Below are 26,481 nucleotides of genomic sequence, written 5' to 3' on the forward strand. Positions count from 1 at the left end.
GAGTTTGAGCTATAGGGAGAGGCTGAACTGGCTGGGGCTGTTTTCCCTGGAGCGTCGGAGGCTGAGGGGTGACCTTATAGAGATTTATAAAATAATGAGGGGTATGGATAGAGTAAATAGACTAGGTCTTTTCCCTGGATTGGGGGAATCCAGAACTAGAGGGCATAGGTTTCGGGTGAGAGGGGAATGATTTAAAAGGGACCTAACAGGCAAAGTTTTCACACAAAGGGTGGTGCCTGTATGGAATGAACTGCCAGAGGAAGTGGTGGATGCTGGTACAATTACAACATTTAAAAGGCATCTGATTGTGTATATGAATAGTAAGGGTTTAGCTGGATTTGGGCCGGGTGCTGGCATATGGAACTAAATTAATTTAGGATAGCTGGTTGGAAAGGACGAGTTGGACCGAAGGGTCTGTTTCCATGCTGTACATCTCTATGACTTGACATCAAGGATGTACATTTAAATGGTGAACAACTGATTTTGATGGGTTCATCTCCAGAGATAAAGAGGGGTGAGGCAATAGCAGGATTTGAATGGAAACATGATCAATCTCATCTGTACACATGCACTAGTTCACAAACATTCCATGCCAACACAATTGCAGTTCCATTACCAACTCACTGCCAAGTTAAAGCAATTGTGCAGATCAATGGAATAAACTCATGGTCAACCTATATGACAGTAATGTAGGAAGAGACAGAAATATTAAAGGTAATTTACATCAGTATTTACTCTGTGCACTTGCCCTGCAGGAACTTCTTCTGTCTTACTCGTTACAAAATAAAACATGGGTCCAGAATTAATGACCATTTAATCATTAAATCTTCTTAGACACACAGACTAAAACACACTTGCTACTAATTCAAAATCCAAGTTCTAAAATATATGATATTAATCATATCATAGCTTCTCCAGATATTCCATTTAACTGAAGTACTTTGTATCATTCTAGTAAATCCCTCAAGTTTAGCTCTGTATTTCTATGTTTTTTTTTTAATTGTTTGTTCTGGTTGATGTGGATTTGACGGTTTGCAAAGTTTTATTACACTGTGATCTTATCAGTGAATAAATCCTAAATTAGAATATCTCACTATGTTTGACTCATCAACTTTGCGTGTAAGTTACTGGCAGTATTTAACTTTTTTTAAAAATTGTCTCCTTTGAAACTCTGTATACTTGATTTGACTCAAAGTAATCAGTGATCAAAAGCTGCAACAGACCCACAAAAGTCTAGTCACAGTAATGATGTATCTGTTTTATAAAGCAATTTCTGTTTTGCGGCAACAAAAAATTGATTTTTTTTTTCAGATTTATACATAAATGCCTTAGATTTTGGTTATCTCAAAGAACTAGATTTTCAAGTACATAATTGAAAATAAATGAAATTATGCCCAGTGGGTGTACATAAATCACATGGGACAAGTATAGACCCTGTTAATTTGATCTTTTGCTGCTGAATACATTTTGTGAAGCATTTACATTAGCTCTTTGTACAAACCCACACTCTAGGCTTATATTTTACCATCAATCTCGCATTCATCAGGACTAAGAAGAAAGAAACAGACTTGAAAAAACAGCAACTTATACAGCATGAGAAGTAGATGCTGATTAGTTATGCCCATTGTTGGTAGAATGATTGGTCAGCGTGTTGCAATCAGAAAACAGAAGAAACTGGCAGTCTCCATAACCCCAATTATATCAATGAAAATGATACAACGCATGTACAAATTCCTTTGGCTTCCAAGGGTCCCGTGTATTAATATACGTTTTTTACTAGCAAGTGCAAATGCATCAGACTGCAAACCCAACTGATAATTTCAAGATTTACACTGGATGCCAATTTAACAGTTCAGATTATTTTTAAAAAAAACGCGTCCGATAGCAGAACTACATCTAATCTAATCAGGCCTTAAGATATGACATTGCAGAAAAAATACTTATGTTCAGTTTAATACAGGCTATCATAATTTGTATGGTAGATGCATTCACTATTTTGCTTCATGTGCTGAGTGAGGGAACAGAGACTTGGGCTAAAGAACAGTTAGGAATAGGGAAGTTTTTGAAGAATGTGAAAGGGAAATAGGAATGTTGAAGACACAGTTACTTTCTAGAGAAGTGGAACCATATCTTTTTAAAAGATATTCATTGCTTTCAGATATATTTTGGCACCTGCTAGAATTCTGCCTTTCAAACCAAAGATAATCTGTCCTAGAAGGATGATTGATATTTTAACCGAGAGGATTATACACTTGCATGGATTTGAATAACATAGATGTTAAATCCATTAATAACTTAATTCAAATGCAGAAAGCTAACAAGGTGTAATATTTCACAATATATGTCCATGATAAAAGTTTAAGATGCCTAAGGCATACACAAGTGCATATATCAGCTTGATTTAATTAAGTTCATGAGATTTTCAGTTGTCTCAGCTGATATAGATACAAGTCCTCTTCAAGATTTCAGCGCATTAACTAGGCATAAACTTGTGGGCAGCATTGTGTAGACAATGTATTATTGGAGGTGCTATCCTTCAGATGAAATGTTTCATACTCATGCTCCATCTGCAGGGCACTTAGAAGAACAAAGTGCTTCTTTGTGTTTTGACCAATTTTCCCCTTTCAATCAACACCAAAATATTTTAACTTTGCGGTGGTATCTTGCTATGTGCATTAAATTATACTCAAATCAGCAAGAGAACTTCATCTTTAAGTATACAGCATATCCTCTGAATCTGATTTCAATCCAGCATTTATTACTCATCTCTAATTTCCCTGCAAAGATGGTAATCGACCTTTCTGACGTTCTGCGTCTATTTCAAAATGATACCCCAACCAGTGCTGACCGGTAGGGATTCCAGGATTTTGATGAGAAAGAAATTCAGCAATTGCTCAGAGACAGGACAGCTGGAGAAACACTGAACTGCATACAACACAACAAAAATGCGTAAATTCCTACAAGAGAGATAAAGAAGAAACAAAAAAGCAGAGAGAGAAATTTGAATACCAAAGCAAGTATTGCTATAGTGTCCAGCTGAACTATAGGAGGTAGATATTGCTTGGATTAAATGTTTCCTGTGAGGGATAGTACTTCCAAAAATGCATATGGGTCATGGAGATCATTACTTATTAATGTATATACTGAGCAGATCTACAAAGATTAAGGTGGAGGTTACGCTGATGCAAGCTGACCTTTCTACCAATTAGGTAGAGGAGTTAGTCAAGTATGTTTCAAGCAGCTATATTTATTCACTCAAAATTGGCTTCACCAGGGGCAGCTGATCTATGTGATGCGCAATATTAAGTCAGCAAAGTCATAGATGTAACATGAAAATCAATATTCATCCGTCCTGGATTACATTAATTGAAGCAAATACAGTTCAAGGAACTGCACCATTTTTTCATCTAATAGCCTTTTCTAAACACAGAGTTATGGAGGAAAATAAACTTGATGTTTGTAGTATCTTTTAATTCCATAGCATATTCTAAAGCATCTCATAAGGGGAATGAAATACTTCCGAAGTGGGTAAACATAGCTGTAATATATATGCAGTGAGGGCCTACATTCTATTTTTGGTGGTGATAATTCAGGCAGGAACATTGCCTGCTTCTTTTCAATTAGTACCAAGAGATTTTTAAACCTGAAGAGGCTAAAGATATGTTGGTTTATCCATACCTGTGATTATGCAGCAATTTCTCAGCACAGCAATAAAGTGTCAGCCTAAATTATGCATTCATGTCCGCAGCAATGTTTGAATCTGAGTTAAGGTAAGATTAATACACCTAATATTTATAAACATTAAAATGGTGCCTCAATTCTTTCTATGCTTCCCTTTTATTAAAAGAGTAAAATACAACATTTAGAGCAAAAGTAATAGATACAATTCTCTTCAAAAATGGTCTTTATTTATATTATAAGCATGTTCCTAGTGTTATGTTGCACATGGTTATAGTAAGGAATAAGAAGTATAGGAACTGAATTAACAAGCAACTATTCTTTTTATTAAATACATTTGTTGCAGTACTCAGTGCTCAATTAAAAATATTTGTTTAAAACCTCCACAGGACTTTCGTCCAGATTTAAAAATAACTTAGAAACTAATGGCAGTGAACCTTTCATAAATAAAAATGAAGCTGCCTCATCCCGAAATATATTTTACATACTGATCATTCTTTCCTCCAAATCCCTTTGTGGCTGCATCAGCTTTTGTATTAACTATTACAGGGGTCTGCACTGTTGGTTCCCAACACACTCACTTTTTGCACATGAAGGTAAACCTAAACAATTTGGTTTCTGAGGTCAGAAACAAAGAATACAAGCTATGACATAGTAGCCCTGTGGATCTACTCTTGGTTTTCTGCGAGGCACACAAGAGTCATGTGTGTGTTTTGAGGGAGTGCTGTTATCATCCAGCACTAACTGACACACTTCTTGGATATGTCCATACTTTGTTCCCAGAAAGACTGTCAAACGCCCGGTTTGCAAATTATTAGCAATTGACCATTAGGTGCCATGCAATGGTAACCCAAAGACAGCAACTCCTTGCAGTATTTCCTCCTTTTAACACCTGTGCAGCTCAGGTCTAAAATAGGGTTGGGAATTATCTCTGCCTCCCACTCTTGTCGCGTTCTGAATCTTGGAGACACTGCACCACTAAAACTGATTAGGTTTTTAATGGAGGTCCAAGTTGTTTTTCAAATGTTTTGGCATGGTTCCAAGTACAGCTGAGGTTTGACTTTGATTTCTCATTTGTAATTTGCTCCTTGAAATGACTCCTGAATTTTGCGCAAGATTATCACGAATCCTACTGCAAACAGGACGCATGGAATTCAAGACAGACAGCCCACGGATCATTTGCCTCATAGACTAGTTGCTCAGCCATGGGAGATTTGGTCCTTTATACCATTCTCATCATTGGTAACTGTCTATCAATAACTTTCAAATCTGAAATTTGAATTAATTCAAAGCCCGATTAAATCATCAGTTTCATATAAATCTCCAGTCCGTGTCAGTGGGCTCACCAAGGGAGTTAAATTAAATTAAGAAGCTGATCGAATTTAATTTGAGGCTTATAATTAGGAACGTTGGCATCTTGAATACCAATTATGACAGCTAAGCAATCATCCTGCAAACTGTTCACAGAAGAAAAGCATTTAAAGTAAATGCAGATGTTAAAATTTAATAATTTAGCCATTATTGTTGTTTAGCGTCAAAAAAGAATAGGAAATGGACTAGGACATTCAGCCCCTCAAATGTGTACTGAATTTATAAGTTTTAGCTTCACATGTTCTCAATACACTTAATCCACTGACAAGATTCTCAGTGCTGAAAACTTCAATTGGCTAAACTTCCACAGCCATTTCTTTATACAGAATTAAAAGTGCTGGAAATGTGGGAATGTTAGAAACATAATCTGGTCACCCCTCTCTCCTGCCAGTTAGATGGTGCTGCTTCCAGGTTGTGCTATACTGAAAGCTAAGACATCAGCCACCCAGCATCATGTTAGTTCCACTGCATTCTAATAGAGTTAGCCACCACTTCTATACTGGAAAGAATGGGATTCAAATTCGGTGTCAGATTCTTCCATGATCCTTGACATTGTACAAAGGCTTTCTTGCAGGTTTGTAACATTAAAAAAAATTGTTGTGCCACTTGCAATGGTCTTCCTTCTTTCAATGTCGGTGAATCACTGCAACAGAATTCACATGAATTTCACTCTCCGTACAGCTGGCACTTGCACTTCCCTCCCTTGTTCAGACATCTCAGCGCCACACTGGAAGCTTGGGCTTTCATAATACAGGATATGTTTACTGTCATGTATGCTCAGACTATTGTTACCATGGCTGCAGATAGCAATACGCTAAGCAAGGACAATGGAAGACAGTCACATAGGAGTGCACAATGATAATTACTAATCATCTGCATGCTTTGGATTTATAAAGTTGGTCTGGAATGTTCGACATGCTCTTGGCTCAATTTCTTAATTAAGCTGTATTCTGGGGTGAATACCTACTTGAACACTGTTGAAGAAATTGGCTTGCATAAATATTGTTTCCTTCGGCATCAGCCATAAATTCCCTGCACACTTTCTTAATTTTAAGATAATTCTAGGTAACACAAAGATTTCACAACAACAGCAACGGTCAATAACAATCAATCAATCAGCAACAAGCATGATATTCCCCCTACATAGGGCTGGTGGGGAATCATTCCTTTCAGTCTTTAATAATTAGGAGACCAAACTTGCAACATTGCTCCAAAGTGGCAGCACTGGCAACTTTTATACCTACCTTTTTGTCTGAAGTAATAAGTCTGAAGGCTTCTGTAACTTGCTGGGCTGTTGCTCCACCACCCACATCCAGGAAATTAGCTGGAGTGCCACCATGAAGTTTTATAATATCCATGGTTGCCATAGCCAGTCCTGCACCATTCACTGTGTTTAAATAAAAAAAAAACACGTTTAACTAGCTGGAGCAATGCACTAATACTTATGCACAAAAACAGTAAGTAAAGGTTAAATTGTATACTGGTTTAGTATACTGCAAATTATGTAATGAGTGAAAAGATTTTCCGTGGATTTGTACTGTGACAAATTTACTTTATAAGCAATTATTTCTCAAATTATTTTACTGAACACAGAAGAAAAAAATTGCATCTTATTGTAAACAGAAGAACTCGACTGCTGCTCAAAGGAATAAACTACATACACTTCTCACTATAATATCAAGAAATGACTCAAATACAATTTGCAGGGAGAAAACTATACACAGCTCAATAAACACCTGAAGCAATGGCAAGATCGCCTCGAAGAAATGATACATTGGCATTGAAAGTTATGATAAATTAAATACAGAGAATAACCCCACAATGAAAATGACTGGAGGCAAGCGTGTTGGAGGGATTGTGGTGCAGAATGCTAAATGACATCAGTCGGCAGAAGGGCACATACAAGATATACGGCTGGAACTGTTAACATCACATTTGTTCCCAGCCATTTATAAAAAATAAAAATATTATACAATAGAATAACAAACCCAATGACTCTGTTTTAAAATATACAGCTGAACAGATCATGGTAAAACTCCTGGTCTGCGCTGTTCACAGACTGTCAATTGATGTATTACAGTTATTCTTGATGTTCTCAGCAGGGAGGGAGAAGAGGTGAGGTGGGCGGGGATAAATCATAACAGGTCCCTCCTTTTGAGCACTGGTTCTTTCCAAAAAGGGTTGGTTTAAGGAAGTTGAGACTTAGTTGTGAAAGTACTGTAGTCAGTAGTTTACAAAAAGGTTTACATATAAGCTATGCATGAACAGCAGTTATTCGTGAAAGATCCAAGAGTAATTCTAAGACAGGAATAGTTAACCTTGGCAAGAAGTGTTGCAGAAAGATTTGATGAGATGGTTAAAATCATTCAAATGTCTTAATCAATATTATTTCCATTTCAGATCCTTTCCTACCCAAACAGCCTATGTTGCCATCTAGTCCAATGTAGTTAAGATCTGCCTTTGCTGCCTCATGGTCTCTTTCATCTTCTTGGGACCAGTCTTGCAAATCAAACACTTGTTTTTGGCGGTATGCAGCATTGGAATCAAAGGTGATCTTCGCGTCCATGCACATCACTGAAAAACATGTCTTGACATTTACTAATGTACCAAGTTCATCGGATGACAAATTAAAATACAAGCATTTTCCATTGAAAACAGGTTAGAAAAGGTAATATGAATATGTGTATATATAATTTAAACTGCCACATGACTTTAAACAACTTGAAATACTTCATGGAGATTCTAAATTCTCAAATGGTAGTTACGTGACACATCACAGTAGTATTGTTACTACTGCTAATTCAGACACCTGACCTAATGCTCTGGAGTCGTGAGTTCAAATCATACTATAGCAGCTGGGGTGGGAGGGAATTTCAACTAATCAATTAATAAATATAGAATAACAAAAATTAGAAAACCACAAGATAGACATAAGAATACATCTATTTCATTTTGGCCTGATAGGGAAGGAATTCTGCCACTCTGACCCCTGGCTTAAAGGTTACTCTAGGCTCTCAGTAATGGGCTAACTCTTAACTTTGAAATGATCAGCAAGTCACAAAGTTGAATCAAGCCACTCACTAAAAAACAATTTCTATCCAACCAAGTGTAAGGAAGCAATGAACAGTGAAGAACAACCTACTGATATTAAAAATTATGACTAGCCCAAACCAGAGGGAAAAGAAAAACTGTGTGTTAACATATAAAAGATAACGTAAGATCAAAGAATAAAGGAGTCTACAATTCATGCACGTATTCCATTACCACAATGAAAACAGTGGCTCACTACTGCTTTCTCTGCGTTCTCGGGTTGGGAAATATTCCATGAATACAAACAAAAAGCTTTTCAAAATTTATTTATCCATCACCGATCATTACTATCTGCAATATAAGTGACAAACTGACTTAATACAGTATCCAGGTGTTATTCCTCAATTGAAGAGGATAAACAATAATTCTGTATGATCTACAGTATTAATTTCCACAAGTAGTTTGATCACTAAATACATGACAACTTTGTGAATTCCTCCCTTCCAGAACTAAATACCAATTCACATATTTTCTTGCTCAGTTAATTTTACTTTCATTCCATCTGATATATAACATAAAATCTGAAAACAGGTAATTTAGCAGTTCAATTGGTTAGCTAATTGGTTAGCAAACAACTTACCTAAACCAGGAATCTTACTTCAACAATAGAGCAATGAAGTGTCAGGATGGGCAAACTAATGGACATTCGTATGTAAACCGGAGACATGAATGAAACTGACAAGCGTTAAATTCAGAAGTAGGCTTAGCAGCTTTAAAAGTGGATAAATCTGCAAGCCCAAGTGAGTCTATCCCAGCTGTTGAGGAAGCAATGGAGAATATATAAAGACCCTGTCAATAATTTTCAAATTTGCTCTGGTCACAGGTGACATGCTGGAAGATTGCTATCATTGTCCATTAGTAAAAAAGGTATGAATCAACAACAAACAGACAGAGATCTAAGGTAAGACGTAGAAGGGTAAGAGGAGAGTTGAGAAGAATTCTTTTCTCCCAACTCTGTGGGCAGTAGGAGTTCAGAACTCACTGTCTGAAGGGGTGGTTGAATTAGAAAGTCTCATAACATTCAAGCAGGATTCAGATATTCACTTGTGCTTTCATAACCTCCATAGCTAAGAGCTTGAAATTGGGATTAGTATACTCAAATGTTTGGTGACCAGAAGAGAAATGATGGCCCAAATGAGCTCCTTCTGAGCTGTAACAAAAAGAGTAACAAAAATACGGGGTACTGGGCTAATGGTCGGATACTTGGTAGTGTGGATGAGCAGAGGGATCTTGGTGTCCATGTACACAGATCTCTGAAAGTTGCCACCCAGGTAAATAGTGCGGTGAAGAAGGCATATGGCATACTGGCTTTTATTGCTAGAGGAATTGAGTTCCGGAGTACTGAGGTCATGTTGCAGTTGTATAAGACTCTGGTGCGGCCGCATCTGGAGTATTGTGTGCAGTTTTGGTCGCCATACTATAGGAAGGATGTGGAGGCACTGGAACGGGTGCAGAGAAGGTTTACCAGGATGTTGCCTGGTATGGTAGGAAGATCGTATGAGGAAAGGCTGAGGCACTTGGGGCTGTTTTCATTGGAGAAAAGAAGGTTTAGGGGTGATTTGATAGAGGTGTACAAGATGATTAGGGGTTTAGACAGGGTTGACCATGAGAACCTTTTTCCACGTATGGAGTCAGCTATTACGAGGGGGCATAGCTTTAAATTAAGGGGTGGTAGGTATAGGACAGATGTTAGGGGTAGATTCTTTACTCAGCGAGTCGTGAGTTCATGGAATGCCCTGCCAGTAGCAGTGGTGGACTCTCCCTCTTTATGGGCATTTAAACAGGCATTGGATAGGCAGACGGAGGATAGTGGGCTAGTGTAGGTTAGGTGGGCTTGGATCGGCGCAACATCGAGGGCCAAAGGGCCTGTACTGCGCTCTATTTTTCTATGTTCTATGTAAATATCCATGTTTCTACGGAGAACAGTAAGAGTTACTTTACCCATGCCTGATGAGTCTTCAACCATCGGGTTTATCTCAATCAATGTGGCATCATATTTCAAGAAGAGCTCATACAAACGTACAATGACATCAGCAGCATCGTCTACCAGTGCAGCTGGGAAATCCATTTGCTGAGCAACCTAGTATATAAAAAAAAACCTACTGCAAATAAAAAAAGCAAGATATTTTCTCATAAAATCATGTACAATCAAAACTAGAAAATTGTCTCAGAAGGCAGTTGACCTTATCATTTCCCCCATGAAGTAAAATCAAAGTTAAAAACAAAAATTTTGGTCAGGCTATGGCAGGAATAAACAGATGGAAAACTATTAGAAATGTAGTCATTTAAAAATGATCACACCCAACATCAAGTCTACCAGCGTTAATGTTACCAGCCCTCATGTATGCATTGGTCAACATACAATAGAATGCCCTTCACAAAATCCTGCAAATCCACTGGCAGACTAGGCATTCCAATGTCAGTGTCTTCTCCCAGACAACATGCCCAACATCCAGACACCAATCAGCTGCATTTGGCAGACCACATCATCTGCATGCCTGACACAAGACTTCCAAGACATGTTCTCTACTCCAGGCTGCAGCATGTGAAGTGGCTACCAGGAGGTCACAGCAAACACTTCAAAGATTTCCTCAAAGCCTCCTGACTCATAGAAATCACTAGGCCATGACGATTCAATTTAAGAGGGTGTTCTGCACAGAAGCCAACCATTTTGAGCATGTTTGACAAGCTTAGATGGAGGTCTAATGCAGAGAGTAGGAGTGTACAGAAACCTGAGCAACCCACACATTTACTTCAGGTCAGGCAGCATCCAAGGAGCAGGAGAATCGACGTTTCGGGCATGAGCCTTTGCCAATGCTATTAACTTAAATAATTCCATTCCCAACATTTGGAACAGGTTCATGGCAGAAATGTCTTATAGGTTTAAATTTCACCCCCATCCTTTCTGCAACCAAACGAGGATTTTATGACTTGGAATATTTCGTATTTCTTTGGCCACTGATATCTGTGCCATGCCAAGACCTCTAGATTCGTACTGATCTCCATGCAAATCATTCAGAGCTGTTACTTAGCCTACCAAAAAAAAACCCAAAAATCTTTCAAGTAGAGGAAAGCAGAAATAGGAACAGCAAATGCTAAAAATACACTACAGAGCAGTCAAAATCCATAGAAAGCATGGACTCATTATGGCAGCAACCTTCAAGGCGAAAAAAGGTTTGGCTTTTTAATTCAGAGATATTGATTGATTTGCTACGTGTTTCCAAAAGCTTTTATTTCCTCAAGATACAGCATGGGTATAATAGCATACACACTGTGGACACTGGACAAGAAATTTAGAGGCTTGTGCTAAGGATCCAGGGAAATACGTTCAAAACTCACCAACGAGTTCAATTGATTAAATAAATCTGTAATAATAAGCTGCTGTCAGTGACAGTGACCATGAAACTACCAGTTTGTTGTTTAGAATTGAACACAATAGCCTTTATTGTCATGTGCATTTGAATGAGTGCAGTGAAAAGTTTGTAGTGCTGCCTCTCAGCATCATCTTAGGTACAGAGTATCTAGACACAGATACTTTAAGTGTTGTTACAATAGTGAAAAAATGGTTAGCATGGAAACAGAGTTTAAAAAGTCCGGAATGATAGTAGAAAGTGACTTAAGTTTCAGTCCCTCTCATGAAGCTGCGTCCACGTGCCGGCATCTGTCCAGGACTTGCTCGGCCAGTCCTCCGGCTCCAGCCCATTCCATCATTGTTCTGGCTCTGGTCTGCTCGACCCATGAAGAGGCCCGTACCCACTTCGCCACCACACTTGCCATCACAAATTGACCTGTACTTGCTCCACCACTGGACGCGGCCCATTCTCGCTCCACTGCCGCTGTGTGACTTGGCCCATGCACTCTGCTCCTGCTGAGGCTCCAGCAGCGACCCATCTCTCTTGACACCAGTCTCCAGGTATGGCAGGGCAGTGAAACATTGGGGGGGCGGGGGAGAAGAAAGAGCACTACAAAGAGGAGAAAAAAATAGAAAGGAAAAAGAACTGGCAGGCAGAGGAGCGTCCTACTCTGCCACCATCTTGCCAGATTCTCCCTTTAAACCCACCTAATTCATTAATGTCCTTTAACAAAGGACCATAACCAGTTTGGCTAATGTGACTCCAAACAACATGAATGTGAGTGACTCTCAACTGCCCTCTAAAATTGTCAGCAAGCCACTCAGTTATAATCAAGGCAGTCACTCACCAGCACCATTTTAAGAACAATGAGCAAAAGGCTCATTTATGGGTCTTCATATCCCATAATTAAATAAATGAGAACAAATTGATTAAGCAAAAATCAATTCAGTAGCACATACTAAAAGTGGTGTTGGGAAGATTTCCTATATAATACTGTGGTGCATAAGGACTCATTGCTTCACCAATGTCCGCATACTACAGCCACTACAGGTCTCTACAGCCTTGAAACAGACAGGAGTATGATTCAAATACAAAGGTGATTTGGAATGTGGTTGTCAAGTTCCAAATGCCACCTCTGTCTGAAAACTACATATTATTTCTTCAACTTCATAAGAACTATACAAAAATATGTACATTTACAAGGAGACCAAGTGACTGAGAGTGATTTATAACAATGATAAATACCAATTAATAGATGCCTGGTTACAACAGTCAGAATATTCATACAGTCAATGAAAAGCACAGCAGGGAAACAGACCCTTTGGTCCAACCTGTCCATGCTAACCAGATATCCTAAATTAATCTAGTCCGATGTGCCAGCTTTTGGCCTATATCCCTTTAAACCTTTCCTATTCATATACCCATGCAGATGCCTTTTAAATGTTGTAATCGTACTAGCCTCCAGTATTTCCTCTGGCAGCTCATTCCATACAAGCACCACTCTCTGTATGAAGAGGTTGCCCCTTAAGTCCCTTTTATATTTTTCCTGTCTCATCTTAAACCTATGCTCTCTGGTATTGGACTCCCCTATCCTGAGAAAAAGAGTGTGTCTATTTACCCTATCTATGCTCCTCATGATTTTATAAACCTCTACAAGGCCACCCCTTAGTTTCCGATGCTCCAGGGAAAATAGCCCCATTCCATTCAACTTCTCCCCATAGCTCACACCCTCCAACCCGGCAAGATCCTTGTAAATCTTTTCTGAATCCTTTCAAGTTTAACGTCTTTCCTGTAGCAGGGAGACCAGAACTGAACGCACTATTCCAAAAGTGATCTAACCAATGTCCTGTAGAGCCGCAAGATGACCTCACAACTCCTATACTTAATGGACTGACCTATAAAGGCAAGTGTACCAAATGCCTTCTTCACTACTCTGTCTACCTGTAACTGTACTTCCAAGGAATTATGTTTGTTCAGCAATACTCCCCAAGACCGTACCATTACTTGTATAAGATTTACCCTGATTTGCCTTACCAAAATGCAGCACCTCACAATAATCTAAATTAAGATCCATGTGCCACTCATTGGCACATTTGCCCATTTGATCAAAGTCCTGTTGCACTCTGAGGTAACCTTTTTTGCTGTCTATTTAAAAAAAACATTTATTGTGTACAGTAGCATTACTTATGCTAACTGAACAGTTGTTGGATTGATTATTAAGACATGTTTGCTTGGCACAATATTTAGCAAAATATTGGGCCTTTCTGTTCAAACAGGATTTCAGCTACCTTTGGTAACTGCCTTTGGCAAGTTCCTTTGGCACCTCCATTAAAATATTAATCGTTTCTTTTTCCACAAAGGCAAGCTCATGATTAAACGAGTCAATGAGTTTCTTTTTCTCACCCAAGGCAAGTCTATAGTTAAAATAGTCAATGTATTTATTCTCTGGCCACTTAATAAAACCAGAACTGTTAATTAGAATCAGTATCAGTATGGATTCTTAATGATGGGCACTTGTAGGTCTCCTAGAGATAAGTCCTTTTTGTTATGCATTTATAAGGCAAGAATAAAGCTATTCTGTACGAAACCTATTAAAAATGTAATTTTATTCCACAAACTTTCCATTTGTATTGAATTTCTAAGTTCTTGAAACATCAGCCTTTGAACATAGAAGAATACAGCGCAGTACAGGCCCTTTGGCCCTCGATGTTGCGCCGATCCAAGCCCACCTAACCTATACTAACCCACTATCCTCCATATACCTATCCAATGCCCGCTTAAATGCCCATAACGAGGGAGAGTCCACCACTGCTACTGGCAGGGCATTCCATGAACTTACGACTCGCTGAGTGAAGAACCTACCCCTAACTTCAGTCCTATATCTACCCCCCCTTAATTTAAAGCTATGCCCCCTTGTAATACCCGACTCCATATGCGGGAAAAGGTTCACACTGTCAACCCTATCTAACCCCTTAATCATCTTGTACACCTCAATCAAGTCACCCCTAAACCTTCTTTTCTCTAATGAAAACAGCCCCAAGTGTCTCAGTCTTTCCTCATACGATCTTCCTTCCATACCAGGCAACATCCTGGTAAACCTCCTCTGCACCCGTTCCAGTGCCTCCACATCCTTCCTATAGTATGGCGACCAAAACTGCACACAATATTCCAGATGCGGCCGCACCAGAGTCTTATACAACTGCATCATGACCTCAGGACTCCGGAACTCAATTCCTCTAGCAATAAAAGCCAGTACGCCATATGCCTTCCTCACTGCACTATTTACCTGGGTGGCAACTTTCAGAGATCTGTGTACATGGACACCAAGATCCCTCTGCTCATCCACACTACCAAGTATCCGACCATTAGCCCAGTACCCCATCTTTTTGTTATTCTTCCCAAAGTGAATCACCTCACACTTAGCTTTGGTTGAGCTCTATACAGTTCAGCTCTGATCCACTATCTTGGGAACTAACGTAAGAGCCAGCAAAGAATGAAGAATGCTAGGACACAAATATACAGGTTCTGAAACATTAAACACAGGAGCAAAACCTCGAGTTTTTTTTTGCACTAAATTTCTTTGACTGCATACTGAAGCCATTGTAAGAAAATGAATGATTGGATAAAGAGAGCATTTCACTTGACTGTAATTAGCATAATTGGACTACTTGCATGTCCTGGAAACTGAGGATATGGAATACTCTCCGTGAGCATCATATAGACAAAAACATCATAAAATAACAGAGAACTAAATTAAACAAACTAAGATGTTATAGCGAGGCATGTTTTACCACTACCAGGCTTACTGAATTGATTCATTTAGATGTGTTAACTTAAATACTGCATGTTTTAGCATTATTGCACATCTTTAAATCTTAATATAAAGAAATAAAATCTATTCATTAAAACAAATGTACATAAATAATGTACATGCAAATTTAAATTGTTTAAAGTGTCTTACATTCTTATCAAATATAGTGTCCCAAAATGAACATGGTTCAATATGAGAACACTTTAATTTGAGCATTGGGTCAGGCTACAATATAAATTTCAATCTTCTGATAAAGGAGGACCACAGGATAAGACTATAAGACATAGGAGCAGAAATCAGGCCATTCAGCTCATCGAGCCTACTCCACCATTCAATCATGGCTGATAAGTTTCTCAACCCCATTCTCCCACTTTTCCCCATAACCCTTGATCCCCATGACAATCAAGAACCTCTATTTCAGTCTTAAATACACTCTAATGACCTGACCTCCACAGTCTTCTGTGGCAGTGAATTCCATAGATTCCTCACTCTCTGGCCAATGAAGTTTTTCATCTCCATTCTAAAAGGGCTTCCCTTTACTCTAAGGGTGTGCCCTCAGGTCTTAGTCTCTCCTACCAACGGAAACATCTTCCCAACATCACACTGTCCAGGCCGTTCAGTATTCTGTAAGCTTCAATTACATCTCCCACTCATCCTTCTAAACTCCATCGAGTACAGACTCTCAGTCCTCAAACATTCCTCATATGTTAAGCTTTTCATTCCTGGGACCATTTGCTTAAGCCTCAGAAGTACATCCCATAGTCTAGTCCTCTCAAAATAATTGCCAACTTTGTATTTGCCTAACTATCGTCTCAACCTGCAAGTGTACCCTGAGAATCCTGGATTAGAACTCCCAAGTCTTTTTGCACTTCAGACTTCTGAATTTTCTCCCCATTTAGAAAACAGTCCACGTTTCTGTTCTTCTGACCAAATTGCATGATCTCACACTTTCTCATGTTGTACTCCATCTGCCATTTGTTTGCCCACTCTAACCTATCCAAATCATTTTGCAGCCTCCCTGCCTCCTCAATACCACCTGTCCCTCTGCTTATTGTCGTATTATCTGTAAACTTAGCCAGAATGCTCTCAGTTCTTTAATTTAGATTTTAATGAATAAAATGAAAAGTTGTCCTAACACTGAGCCTTGTGGAACATGACTTGTCACTGGCTGCCATCCTGAGATGGACCCTTTTATCCCCACTCTCTGCTTTCTGCCAGAGAGTCCAGCTTCTATCCATGCTAACACCTTGCCTCTGACACCGTGGGCTCTTATCTTATTCAGTAGCCTTTTGTGCGACACCTTGTCAAAAGATTTGTCAGGCATGACCTCCCTTTGATGAAACCATGCTGACTTTGCCCTAATTTACCATACACTTCCAAGTATTCAGAAATCTCCTCTTTCACAATGGACTCCAAACTTGTACACAAGAGCATGTTCGGCTAATTGGCCTGTAATTTTCCATCTTTTGCCTTACTCCCTTTTTAAACAGGGGTGTCACATTAGCAATTTTCCAGTCCTCTGGGACATTCCCAGACTCTAGCGATTCCTGAAAGATCAGCACTAACACCTCCACTATCTCTTCAGTTTTGTCCTTAAAAACTCTGGGGTGTAGTCCATCTGGTCCAAGTTATTAACTCACCTTCAGGACACTCAGTTTTTCTAGCACCTTCTCCTTGGTGATGGCCACCATACTCAGCTCTGCCCCCTCAATCTCTTGAATTTTTAGGATATTACTCATGTATTCCAACATGAAGATTGATTCAAAGTAATTATTCAGTTCCTTAGCTATTTCCTTGTTCCCTACTATGTCTCCAGCATCATATTCCAGCAGTCCAATGTCCATCTTTGCGCTTTATATAGCTAAATAAACTCTTTTAGTCTTTCTTTACATTACTGGCTAGCTTACCCTCATATATAATCTTCTCCCTTTTTATTTCTTTTTGCCCTTTGCTGGTCTTTGTAAGCTTCCCAATCCTCTGGTTTGCCACATTACATGCTTTCTCTTTTGCTCTTATGCTATTGCTGACTTCCCTGGTCAGCCATGGTTGCCTCATCGTCCATGTACCATGGTTCTTTTTCCTAGGGATGAATTTTTGCTGTGTCTCCTGAATTACTCCACAACTACCTTTCCTGCTAAGCTCCCCTCCCAGTTAATTCTACCCCCCAGTTCCTCCCTCATGTAGTTGCTTTATTTAGCTGTAATACTGTTACCTCTGATTCTATCTTCTCCACCACAATTGCCTCCTTAGGGTTCCTTTATCTTAGGCTCCCTTATCAAGTCTGCCTCACTGCACAACAATAAATCTAGTATTGCCTATTTCCTCATGGGCTCCACCAGAAGCAGCTCCAAAAGCCATGTCGTACATATTCCACAAATTCCTATGGAATACTACCTTACTTCCTGTGTTTACTTCCCTTATTCTTGTGCCCCATGCCAATTTGCAAGTGGCTCAGGCAGTAGACCAGAGATTGTAACCCTTGAGGACCTATACTTTAGTTTGGTTTCTCCTGATAATCTCTGAACAGGTCCTCCTTCCTAGTCTTGCTTATGATGTTTGTTCCGGTGTGGACCACAACAACTGGATCCTCCCATTCCTGCTCCAATATCCTTTCAAGCCGGTTAGAGATATCCCTTACTCTGGCACTGGGCAGGCAACACACTCTGTGGGACTCCTGATCTGGCTTACAAAGGATACTATCTATTCCCCCAATTATAGAATCCCCTACAACTACCACCTGTCTTTTTGCTCCCCACCGCTCCCCCAACTTCTGCACCATGGTGTTGTGGTCAGCTGGCTCATCCTCTCTGCACCGTTTTCCTCATCCACAAAGGAAGCAAGTACCTCATACCTGTTGGACAAGGTCAAGAGCTGAGGCTCCTCTGTTCCTGATCCTTCTATCTGCCTTGCATGCAGTCACACCCTGATGTTCCTAGCCACTGATCAAATTTGAAGTACTTAATCTACCAGGTATGACTGCCTTCTGAAATACAGCATCCAGGTACTTTTCTCCCTCCCAGATGTGCTACAGATTCCAGCTCATCAATTCTGAGCCGAAGTTCCTTGGGCAACCAACACTCACTGCAGACGTGGTCACTGTGGTTTGCAATGGAATCAGCCAGCTCCCACATCATACAGCTACAGCACATCACCTGTCCAGTTATTTCTAGGACAACTTCACAATGCAATTAAATGCTGTCTTCCATGTACTTAAATTTGATTTGAAGTCTGTAGGTGGTTTTCCAGCTGTTTGTGTAATACTGAAACAGCATTAACCTATTAGAAACAGGTGTTGTACAACATTCCAGTTAAATGAAACACCATTGCTCCTCCAGAATGCTTATGTGTGGAAAACACTAACAAATGGAATGGACTTTTCATCTGTGTGTTAAATATCATATCTCAGTTGGATCCTATGCATTTAAGCAAGTCAATCTTTTATATCTTTCTTCAGTCTTTTAATGAAAAATCTATATTTTCTCGACCTTCCACTTTTCTTGAAATAATTATCTTGTTTACTTTAGAAATCCAAGTGTGTTGATAAATTTACCATCTGTTATAGGCTAACAGATGCTATTAAATCTGACTCTAAAAACAGGTTACAAAGATAGAGAAGCTTGCTAGATCTACCACAAACCTCAGATTTTAGTATCATATTTTGTAATAGAATGCTCAATATTATATTAAAATTATTTTGGTTTTCAATTGATAATAACAAGACAATGCTAAAGAACAACAGGAATTTTCTATAAACCTCTAGTGCATATTAAACTTTTGTAATTATTTTATCTTGGACCAGAAGTTGTTCCATCGTTTCTGATACCTTAATAAACTTTGATAAAGTGCTCAGGATAAAAGAGAGAATCTTTCTTTATATATTGCTTTTCATCTTGCGAAAATTAAGAAGTTTTAAATATTGCGTGCTCACACAGTGTCCATAATTTAGGGTAAAATTAGGGGGTTGTGTAAGCTCTTCTGAAGACAGCCTGACATCAAACCTGGGCGGTTTAATCTCTCAAGGTGAAATACGGCCCGGATTGATTTACAGGCAAAACAGTGCAAGAGTGGGAGACAATGATAGCTAAGTGCAAACAGTGCATAGTTTGAGTCTGTGAAGTACTAGAAAAGTGTTAAGATAGTCAAGCTGTCAACAGTTGTTTTAAGGTGCCCAGTTAAGTCGAAAATGAAAGACTGAGCTCAGCTCTAAGGCATAGTTAATCTCTATCTGTTTCAAATTGTCACGTTGGTAGTCTTTTGACACGTAAATGTTACACAACGTGCCCTTACACTGAATTGGTTATTTATTCCTAAAATATCAATGCATATCATAAAACAGATGCGTTTGCCAAGGTCCAGGAGTGAGAGAGGGAGAGAAAGCAAATAGAGGTCAAAAGTATCAACAGTTCACTGCACCAGAATAAAGGTGAAAGCTTGTGTTCAGATTCAAAAGGCCAGGTTTGTAAGAGGTTAGAATAAACACGAAGACTTGCACAGTTTACTCTAGAAGGTGAATCTCCATTAACACCCTCACTATAAACACCAGTTCTGGTGTTCAAGGTAGGCTAAGAAAGGAAAAGAACAGAAATAAACCTCTGGGAGCCAAAATTCATTTTGATGGATTTTAGAAAAACTTAATGTCTGCTCAAACGATAATGCCACATATATCTGATGGTGATTGTTTTGGATTGTGTTAAAGCATAGGTTGCCTTCAAAAATGCAGTTTAGTTAATAGCTTAGTTTGTCTGTCATCTTAAAGGTAACGTCACTATAGTCCACAAACACATGGTGAGGTTAGCTCAACAATCACCACACCTCTGGTGAGGGGTGAGGTTGAAAAGGCAAGACGTTATCTGGTACAGGAAATGAACCCTCTCTGTTGATGCCACACTGTGTCACAAACCAGTTATTGAGCCAATTGAGCAAATTAATGTAAATCTGACAAAAATATTCTTAGGTTCGGCTTCCACTACATTTTCAGGAAGACAGCCTTCTCTCTTCAGGTGCTAGGCTGAAAAGACAATAATGGAGTTTCGTGATAATCACTCTGTAAAGGTGTGGATCATCTGCACTGGTGGTACATTAATTCAATTTGAGAGACTCTTGAAAATGGTCATTCTTCGTCTACTTGGATTTCTTTAAACATCAATCTTTTCTATAATAACGAGTATGATTATGTGCCCAGAAAACTCTAAATGCTTCTTCCTGATCTTAGTTAGCAGAGTGCTTTTAGTTTCAGATTTCACCAGCACATCTTTTCACTGGTTGTGAGATTTTCCCAAGTTCTGAGCGGCACGGTTGCATAGTGGTTAGCACTGCTGCCTCACAGCGCCAGAGACCCAGTTTCAATTCCCGCCTCAGGCGACTCTCTGTGTGGAGTTTGCACATTTTCCCCGTGCGTTTTCTCCGGGTGCTCCGGTTTCCTCCCACAATCCAAAAAAATGTGCCGGTTAGGTGAATTGGCCATGCTAAATTGCCCGTAGTGTTAGGTGCAGGGGAATGGGTCTGGGTGGGTTGCACTTTGGCGGGTCGATGTGGACTTGTGGAGCCGAAGGGCCTGTTTCCACATTGTAAGCAATCTAATCTAATCTAATCTTATCTTCATTATTCAATTCAAAAACAACTGTGCCACCTCAATTTATCTCCACACTGCTTTGTTAATCATCCAAACCATAATTCCATATGGCAAAATTGATATACTATCGACTCTGTATAAATCTTTGTATTCATGGTTAATGTGGCTTTGAACATAATTTTGAAAAAATTGATGAACCTTTCCATTATAAATAAACTTTGATTTTTTTGCTTATATTAACTAATTTGATAATTAACAAAATTTGTCTGCCTGTTTGAATGTTCTATTCTTCTTGATACCCTTACAGATTATAATTAAAATGAACAAGTACATAGTTGAAATTTGTCAAAAATGCTTAATTCTGACACATATTGTCAATTACTTGGATGCAAACATAGGTTTTGAATAGGCAAATAACATCAACAGGATGTTGATGCACATGTTTTTAAGCCAACATATTCAATTCAATAACAATTCATCTGCAAAGAATTACTGAAGGAGTTTTAAAAAGGGTCAAATTCTTATGGTCTTATTTACTAAACATCAATTTAACAAGTTGAACCAGTGCCGTATTTTGGAAATGCAGAAGTGTTTGTTAACTGTTTAAAACAAAACATGATTTGTTTTTGAATGGAATGTGATTTTGCATTGAAATGCCTTTCAGTTTCTCACGATTCCAATCTCTAATGCTACTTGGATTATTCAATTGTTTCTCGGGAGCCTTTAATACAATCTATAGGTAATAAAAAGCTTTGCAAAACACTGCCACAAAACATCAAATTCACTTCACTTTACAAACATGACATAAAAACAATTAAATAGCTGTTACAATTAATTTTATTTGCAGTCTTTTTTTTCTATATTTGCTTTGTTCATGGAAAATGCTGTTGAAGGTATTGTTCGTTTAATTCTTTATTGGGACGTGTGTGCTTACTAGCAAGACCAAGATTTATTGCCCAGTCTTAACTGCCCTTGAGAAAGTAGCAGTAAAACCACTTGCTTGAACTGCTGCAGTCTAGCTGGTGCAGCTACACCCACAGTGCTATTATAAATCAGTTATTGAGGTCAATTATTCTGGGGCTGAATTAATGTCAGTCATAAACCAGGAATTATAGATCTATTGCACTAATATACTTAGGAAAACAAAAGAAGAGGTTTGAACATTTTTCAAATTAATACCTCCCAAAGGTAGCATCAATCAAGTAAAATTTACAGCAGCACATTGGTATTTGGGTAGTCAGTAGGCTTCTATTTGTGAAAAGCATTTCAAATCTATCTTAGTTTGAAAAGACTTTTTGACAGAAGAGATCTTTATGCTATGGAAAGAAGTCTGAACAGAATCATTCTGCAGCATAAAAACTTGCATCAAGCAAGCCATATCACTGAGTTAGACCAAAGCCTGTTAGCTTGGCTAACAAGTATTTAAAATACCATGCTGGACTTTAAAGGAGAAATTCCTTCACTAAGGCTCAGGTCACATCAGTGTACAGTAGAAGGATTGTAACTTTTTTGTTTCATTATTGCTTTCTCCTTTTGGGAGCACAGAGCATCTGAAAAGAAAATGTTCTATCCATCAGCTTAATACGTTGCATAAAAGAAAAATGGAAAAACAAAACTGATGGTTTAAAAATAAATACACATTAAACACAAAAAAAATTTAATGATAATGAGAGGAAATCAAAGAATGTCAATCCCAGGTGCAGTGTACATTATGATTAAAAATATATATGAGAAGTGGCAGTTTTGTTTCCTATTTATTACTTTTATTTATTTTCTGATCTTCTATTGAACCTTTCTGAAATTATTTCTAAAATTACTGTCAGCAGTTTACTTGTCAGACCCAAAGACTCATCCATCCACTTCAGCCTCAATTTTTTCTAATGACCTTATCAAGGCTGTGTAGGAAGTAAGCATCAGTATTTAATTTTCAATAGCTAAATTCATTTCAGAACAATTGTATCTGGCCATAGTCAAAATAAAAGTGAAAATTAACAGTTTGGTTAATTATGATCTCCTGATAGTTTGAGATGCAAAATTCTCTGGAATCACAGTCAAACTGCATTTATTTAATAAGTACCAAAATACTTATTACTTAATTCTCTCAGCAAATGGATAAGTAGCAGTACCTTGACAGCCTGCTCTCTTTTAATTCCCTCCATAATGTCCACAGGTTCCTTGATAATGGCATCTGGAGTCTCTGCTGCCACATCTTCAATATTCACCCCTCCATGACTGCTGCCAATAAGGACAGGTCCCTTGGAGAAAAAACAAAACATACTTTAACAAAGGCTTTAACAAACTCGAGGGGATTTTCTTAAACATGTGAGTAGAGATAATTCCTTTTCAGATCCCGTATTTTACTAATGCGGGACACAAAGTCATTTTGATTGGAAAGCTTTGGTGAGGAGGGGACTGGAATGGGTGCTTGAAAGAAAGGAGGCAAAGTGTCACACATGCGAGGGTATTGTTAGGAGTTCCCTCAACTTTCACTCAAACTAATTTCCGATAATTGCAATTTAAGGAATCTAACAAGCTGAAACACAGATGATTGTTTCTATCTCCATAAATGCTGAGTTAACTTTTCAAGTCAATGGCCATTCTTCTGATGGAAAATCATCCACCTGAAATACTTATTGTTTTGCTCTTCACAAATGCTGCCTTAACCAGATGTGCATTTCCAATAATTTCTATTTTTTTCAAATTTTCAACATCCACAGAGTTCTGCTTTTGCAGCTAACAAGCTATTGGATCATTGACTAATGACAAGCCTGGCTTCTAGCCCTGGCTAATATGTCCAAAGTGACTGAATTAAGTACTGAAATCAGATGACAGAATGAATTGCCTTAATTTAGCAACAAATTGTATCAGTAGAAAAGTGAAACATTTTTCCCGCGATCAAGTGCAGGAAGGATTTACTTTACTTTTATTTTTAAAAATTATTGGGATATTCAAGTTACAACATGAATATAGGCCCTTTGGACCAACTTGTTTAATGTTGGTATTTATCATCCACTTGCAATCCAAAATCCACATGTCTGCCCCATTTCCAAATGCTTTCATCCCATTTTCTTTCAGAAATCTATCTAACATATTCTCGAATGTTGACTTGGTTTCTGATTCTGGTACAGATCGTTCTGCTATAACTCACATTTCGTTAATGTGAATTCGCTGTAACGTGATTGACGAATTGGGGACTCAGTTTCCAAAGCACAAACTTTTAAAGCCTGTATTGGTTATAATGCAATTCCGGCCCCATTAATTTAAATTGTGTTACTATTACATGATTTTCTTGCAACACGGGATTGCATGAAAACGAAACTACTGCATTGTAATAGAACCAACTGCATCAACTTCACTGGCACATTAGAGTCACAATTCTGTCTAACAAAATTTATTCAGTCCTTTGTTGCAAACCTTTTGTATTAATACATTCATCCTACGCCCTTACAGATAGTCCCCTTCTGGAGTCCATTCACAAGTCGATTTGTATGTAGGTTGGAACACAATACAAGACAAGAGAAAGCAGTTATTAGTAAATATACAAAATGTCCGTACATCACGCCTTTACAATTAAAGCTCTGAAGGGGAACGCATCTTAAGTAGGATGTTCACAATCAGGACCAACATAGTCTGGTCTCCTCCAACAACAGTAAAGAATTCATCTTTATCACTATCCCACTCCTTCAAAATGTTAAACGATCAATTAAATCACTACTTCAGCTGAAGCAAAAGAAAGATTCTGCAAACGCTGGAGATCTGAAATAAAAACAGAATTTCTTTGGAACTCTTTTTCAGTTCCAAGAAGAGTTATACTGAACTCAATGTCTTTGTGTCCATTTCCACAGATGTTGGTGGCATTCATGAGTCAAGATTTTCCATTCCTGACGAAGGGCTTATGCCTGAAACGTTGATTCTCCTGCTACTCGGATGCTGCCTGATCTGCTGTGCTTTTCCAGCACCACACTCTCAACTCTGATCTCCAGCATCTGCAGTCCTCACTTTCTCCTAGCTGACTTTCCATTTGCCCTACATTCCATATGCCAGAATGGTATGTGGGGACCTAGTGGATGCCCATTGTAACACAGTACGGAGTAACTCATCAGGAAATTGAATTTATCTCTGGCAATTCCTCTACACCTCTGAACCATCCTAAAGTCTTCACTTAAATCAGAGACTTCAGATGATTCTGATGTAACTTAGTAAAATAGTTACTCAGGAAAAGTTAGGGATTATTAAATACAGTCAAATTCATGATTAGCTATTAATCTGTGAGAGATTGCCACTTCCCAGAAAATGTGGCCCAGTAAGTTTCTCCAACACTTTCTAGCTTTATTTCACCACCTAATCTCTTCTGCTGTAATCAACAATCCTCCTTTTGGTAAAGTCTTTCTTTTTATTTCATCACATCAGGTAGTAAAGCTGTTCTCCTTTTATTCATGTGTGGGTTGTGGCTGACCAGCACTTATTGCTCATCCCCAGTTGCCCTTGAGAAGGTGGTGGTGAGTTGCCTTCTTGAACCACTGCAGTCCATCTGCTGTGGGTTTACCCACAATACCATTAGGGAGGAAATTCCAGGATTTTGACCCAGTAACAGTGATGGAATGGCAATATATTCCCAAGTTAGGATGATGAGTAGCTTGGAGGGGAACTTAAAGGCTGGTGGCGTTCCCATGTATCTGCTGCCCTTGTCCTTCAGATGGAAGTGGTTATGGATTCTGAGGAACGGTCAACCTGAAACGTTAACTCTGATTTCTTTCCACAGATGTTGCCAGACCTGTTGAACTTTGAGCAATTTCTGTTATAGTTTGTGGGTTTGGAAGGTGCTATCTGAGGATCTTTGGTGATTTTCTGCATCTTGTAGACGGTATACACTGCTGCAACTGAGCACTGGTGTTTTGGGTAGTGGATGCTTGTAGATTTGGTGCCAATCCTGCAGGTTACTTTGTGCATTCTCTATTCCCTTAACTTCCTTTCTGAGGCGTGAATTCAAAATTGCTAAGGCTTTATTGGTACTTCATCATTAAATCTCAACCTTTATGTTCTAAGAATACAAGAGATAGGAGTGGACTACATGGGTCTCGAGCTCCACCACTAACTACAAACATGGCTGATCATTTACCTCAGTTCCATTTCCATGCTCAAACCCTTTATGTCTAGATTCCATGAAAGAACAAAAACCCTATTATACTACTCAAAAATATCTTCAATATTTGGTTGAATGTGGAAGTTTATTTTATGCAATTTAAGACCATAAGGAATAGGAGCAGAAATACACCATTCAGCCCAACAAGTCTACTCTGCCATTCAATGACATCATGGGTGATCAATAAACCTCAACTCCAATTTTCCCACCTTTTCCGTATAATTGTCAATTCCCTTACTTATTAAAAATGTCTATCTCAGCTTTGACTATATTTAATGACCCACTTCCACAAAATTCCTCCTCATCTCTGTCTTGAATAAGAGATTATTTAACTAGATTCACCCACAAGAGGAAAGCTCCTTTCTGCTTCTACTCTCTTGTGTCATTGAAGAACCTTGTATGATTCAATCAGGTTGCCTCTCATTCTTCTAAATTCCACGGAGTCCAGGCACAATATTCTCAA

At 38.7% G+C, this 26,481-nt stretch overlaps 1 protein-coding gene across 1 annotated transcript in view; it reads right to left on the minus strand.

The window, feature by feature from the left end:
- The window catches only part of LOC122557126 (succinate--CoA ligase [ADP-forming] subunit beta, mitochondrial-like), a 94,303-nt gene that overhangs the window by 22,523 nt on the left and 45,299 nt on the right, over positions 1-26,481 (minus strand). The window contains exons 5-8 of the mRNA XM_043704465.2: positions 23,002-23,130; positions 10,081-10,219; positions 7,462-7,623; positions 6,294-6,436 (exon numbers count right to left, since the gene is read on the minus strand). Coding sequence (XP_043560400.1) covers positions 6,294-6,436; positions 7,462-7,623; positions 10,081-10,219; positions 23,002-23,130 — 573 coding nt within the window. The remainder of the gene's footprint in view (positions 1-6,293; positions 6,437-7,461; positions 7,624-10,080; positions 10,220-23,001; positions 23,131-26,481) is intronic.

This window comes from Chiloscyllium plagiosum, unplaced genomic scaffold (assembly GCF_037043375.1).
Source record: "Chiloscyllium plagiosum isolate Xiang-an unplaced genomic scaffold, Cpla_swu_hap1 HiC_scaffold_11, whole genome shotgun sequence".
NCBI lineage: Eukaryota > Metazoa > Chordata > Chondrichthyes > Orectolobiformes > Hemiscylliidae > Chiloscyllium > Chiloscyllium plagiosum.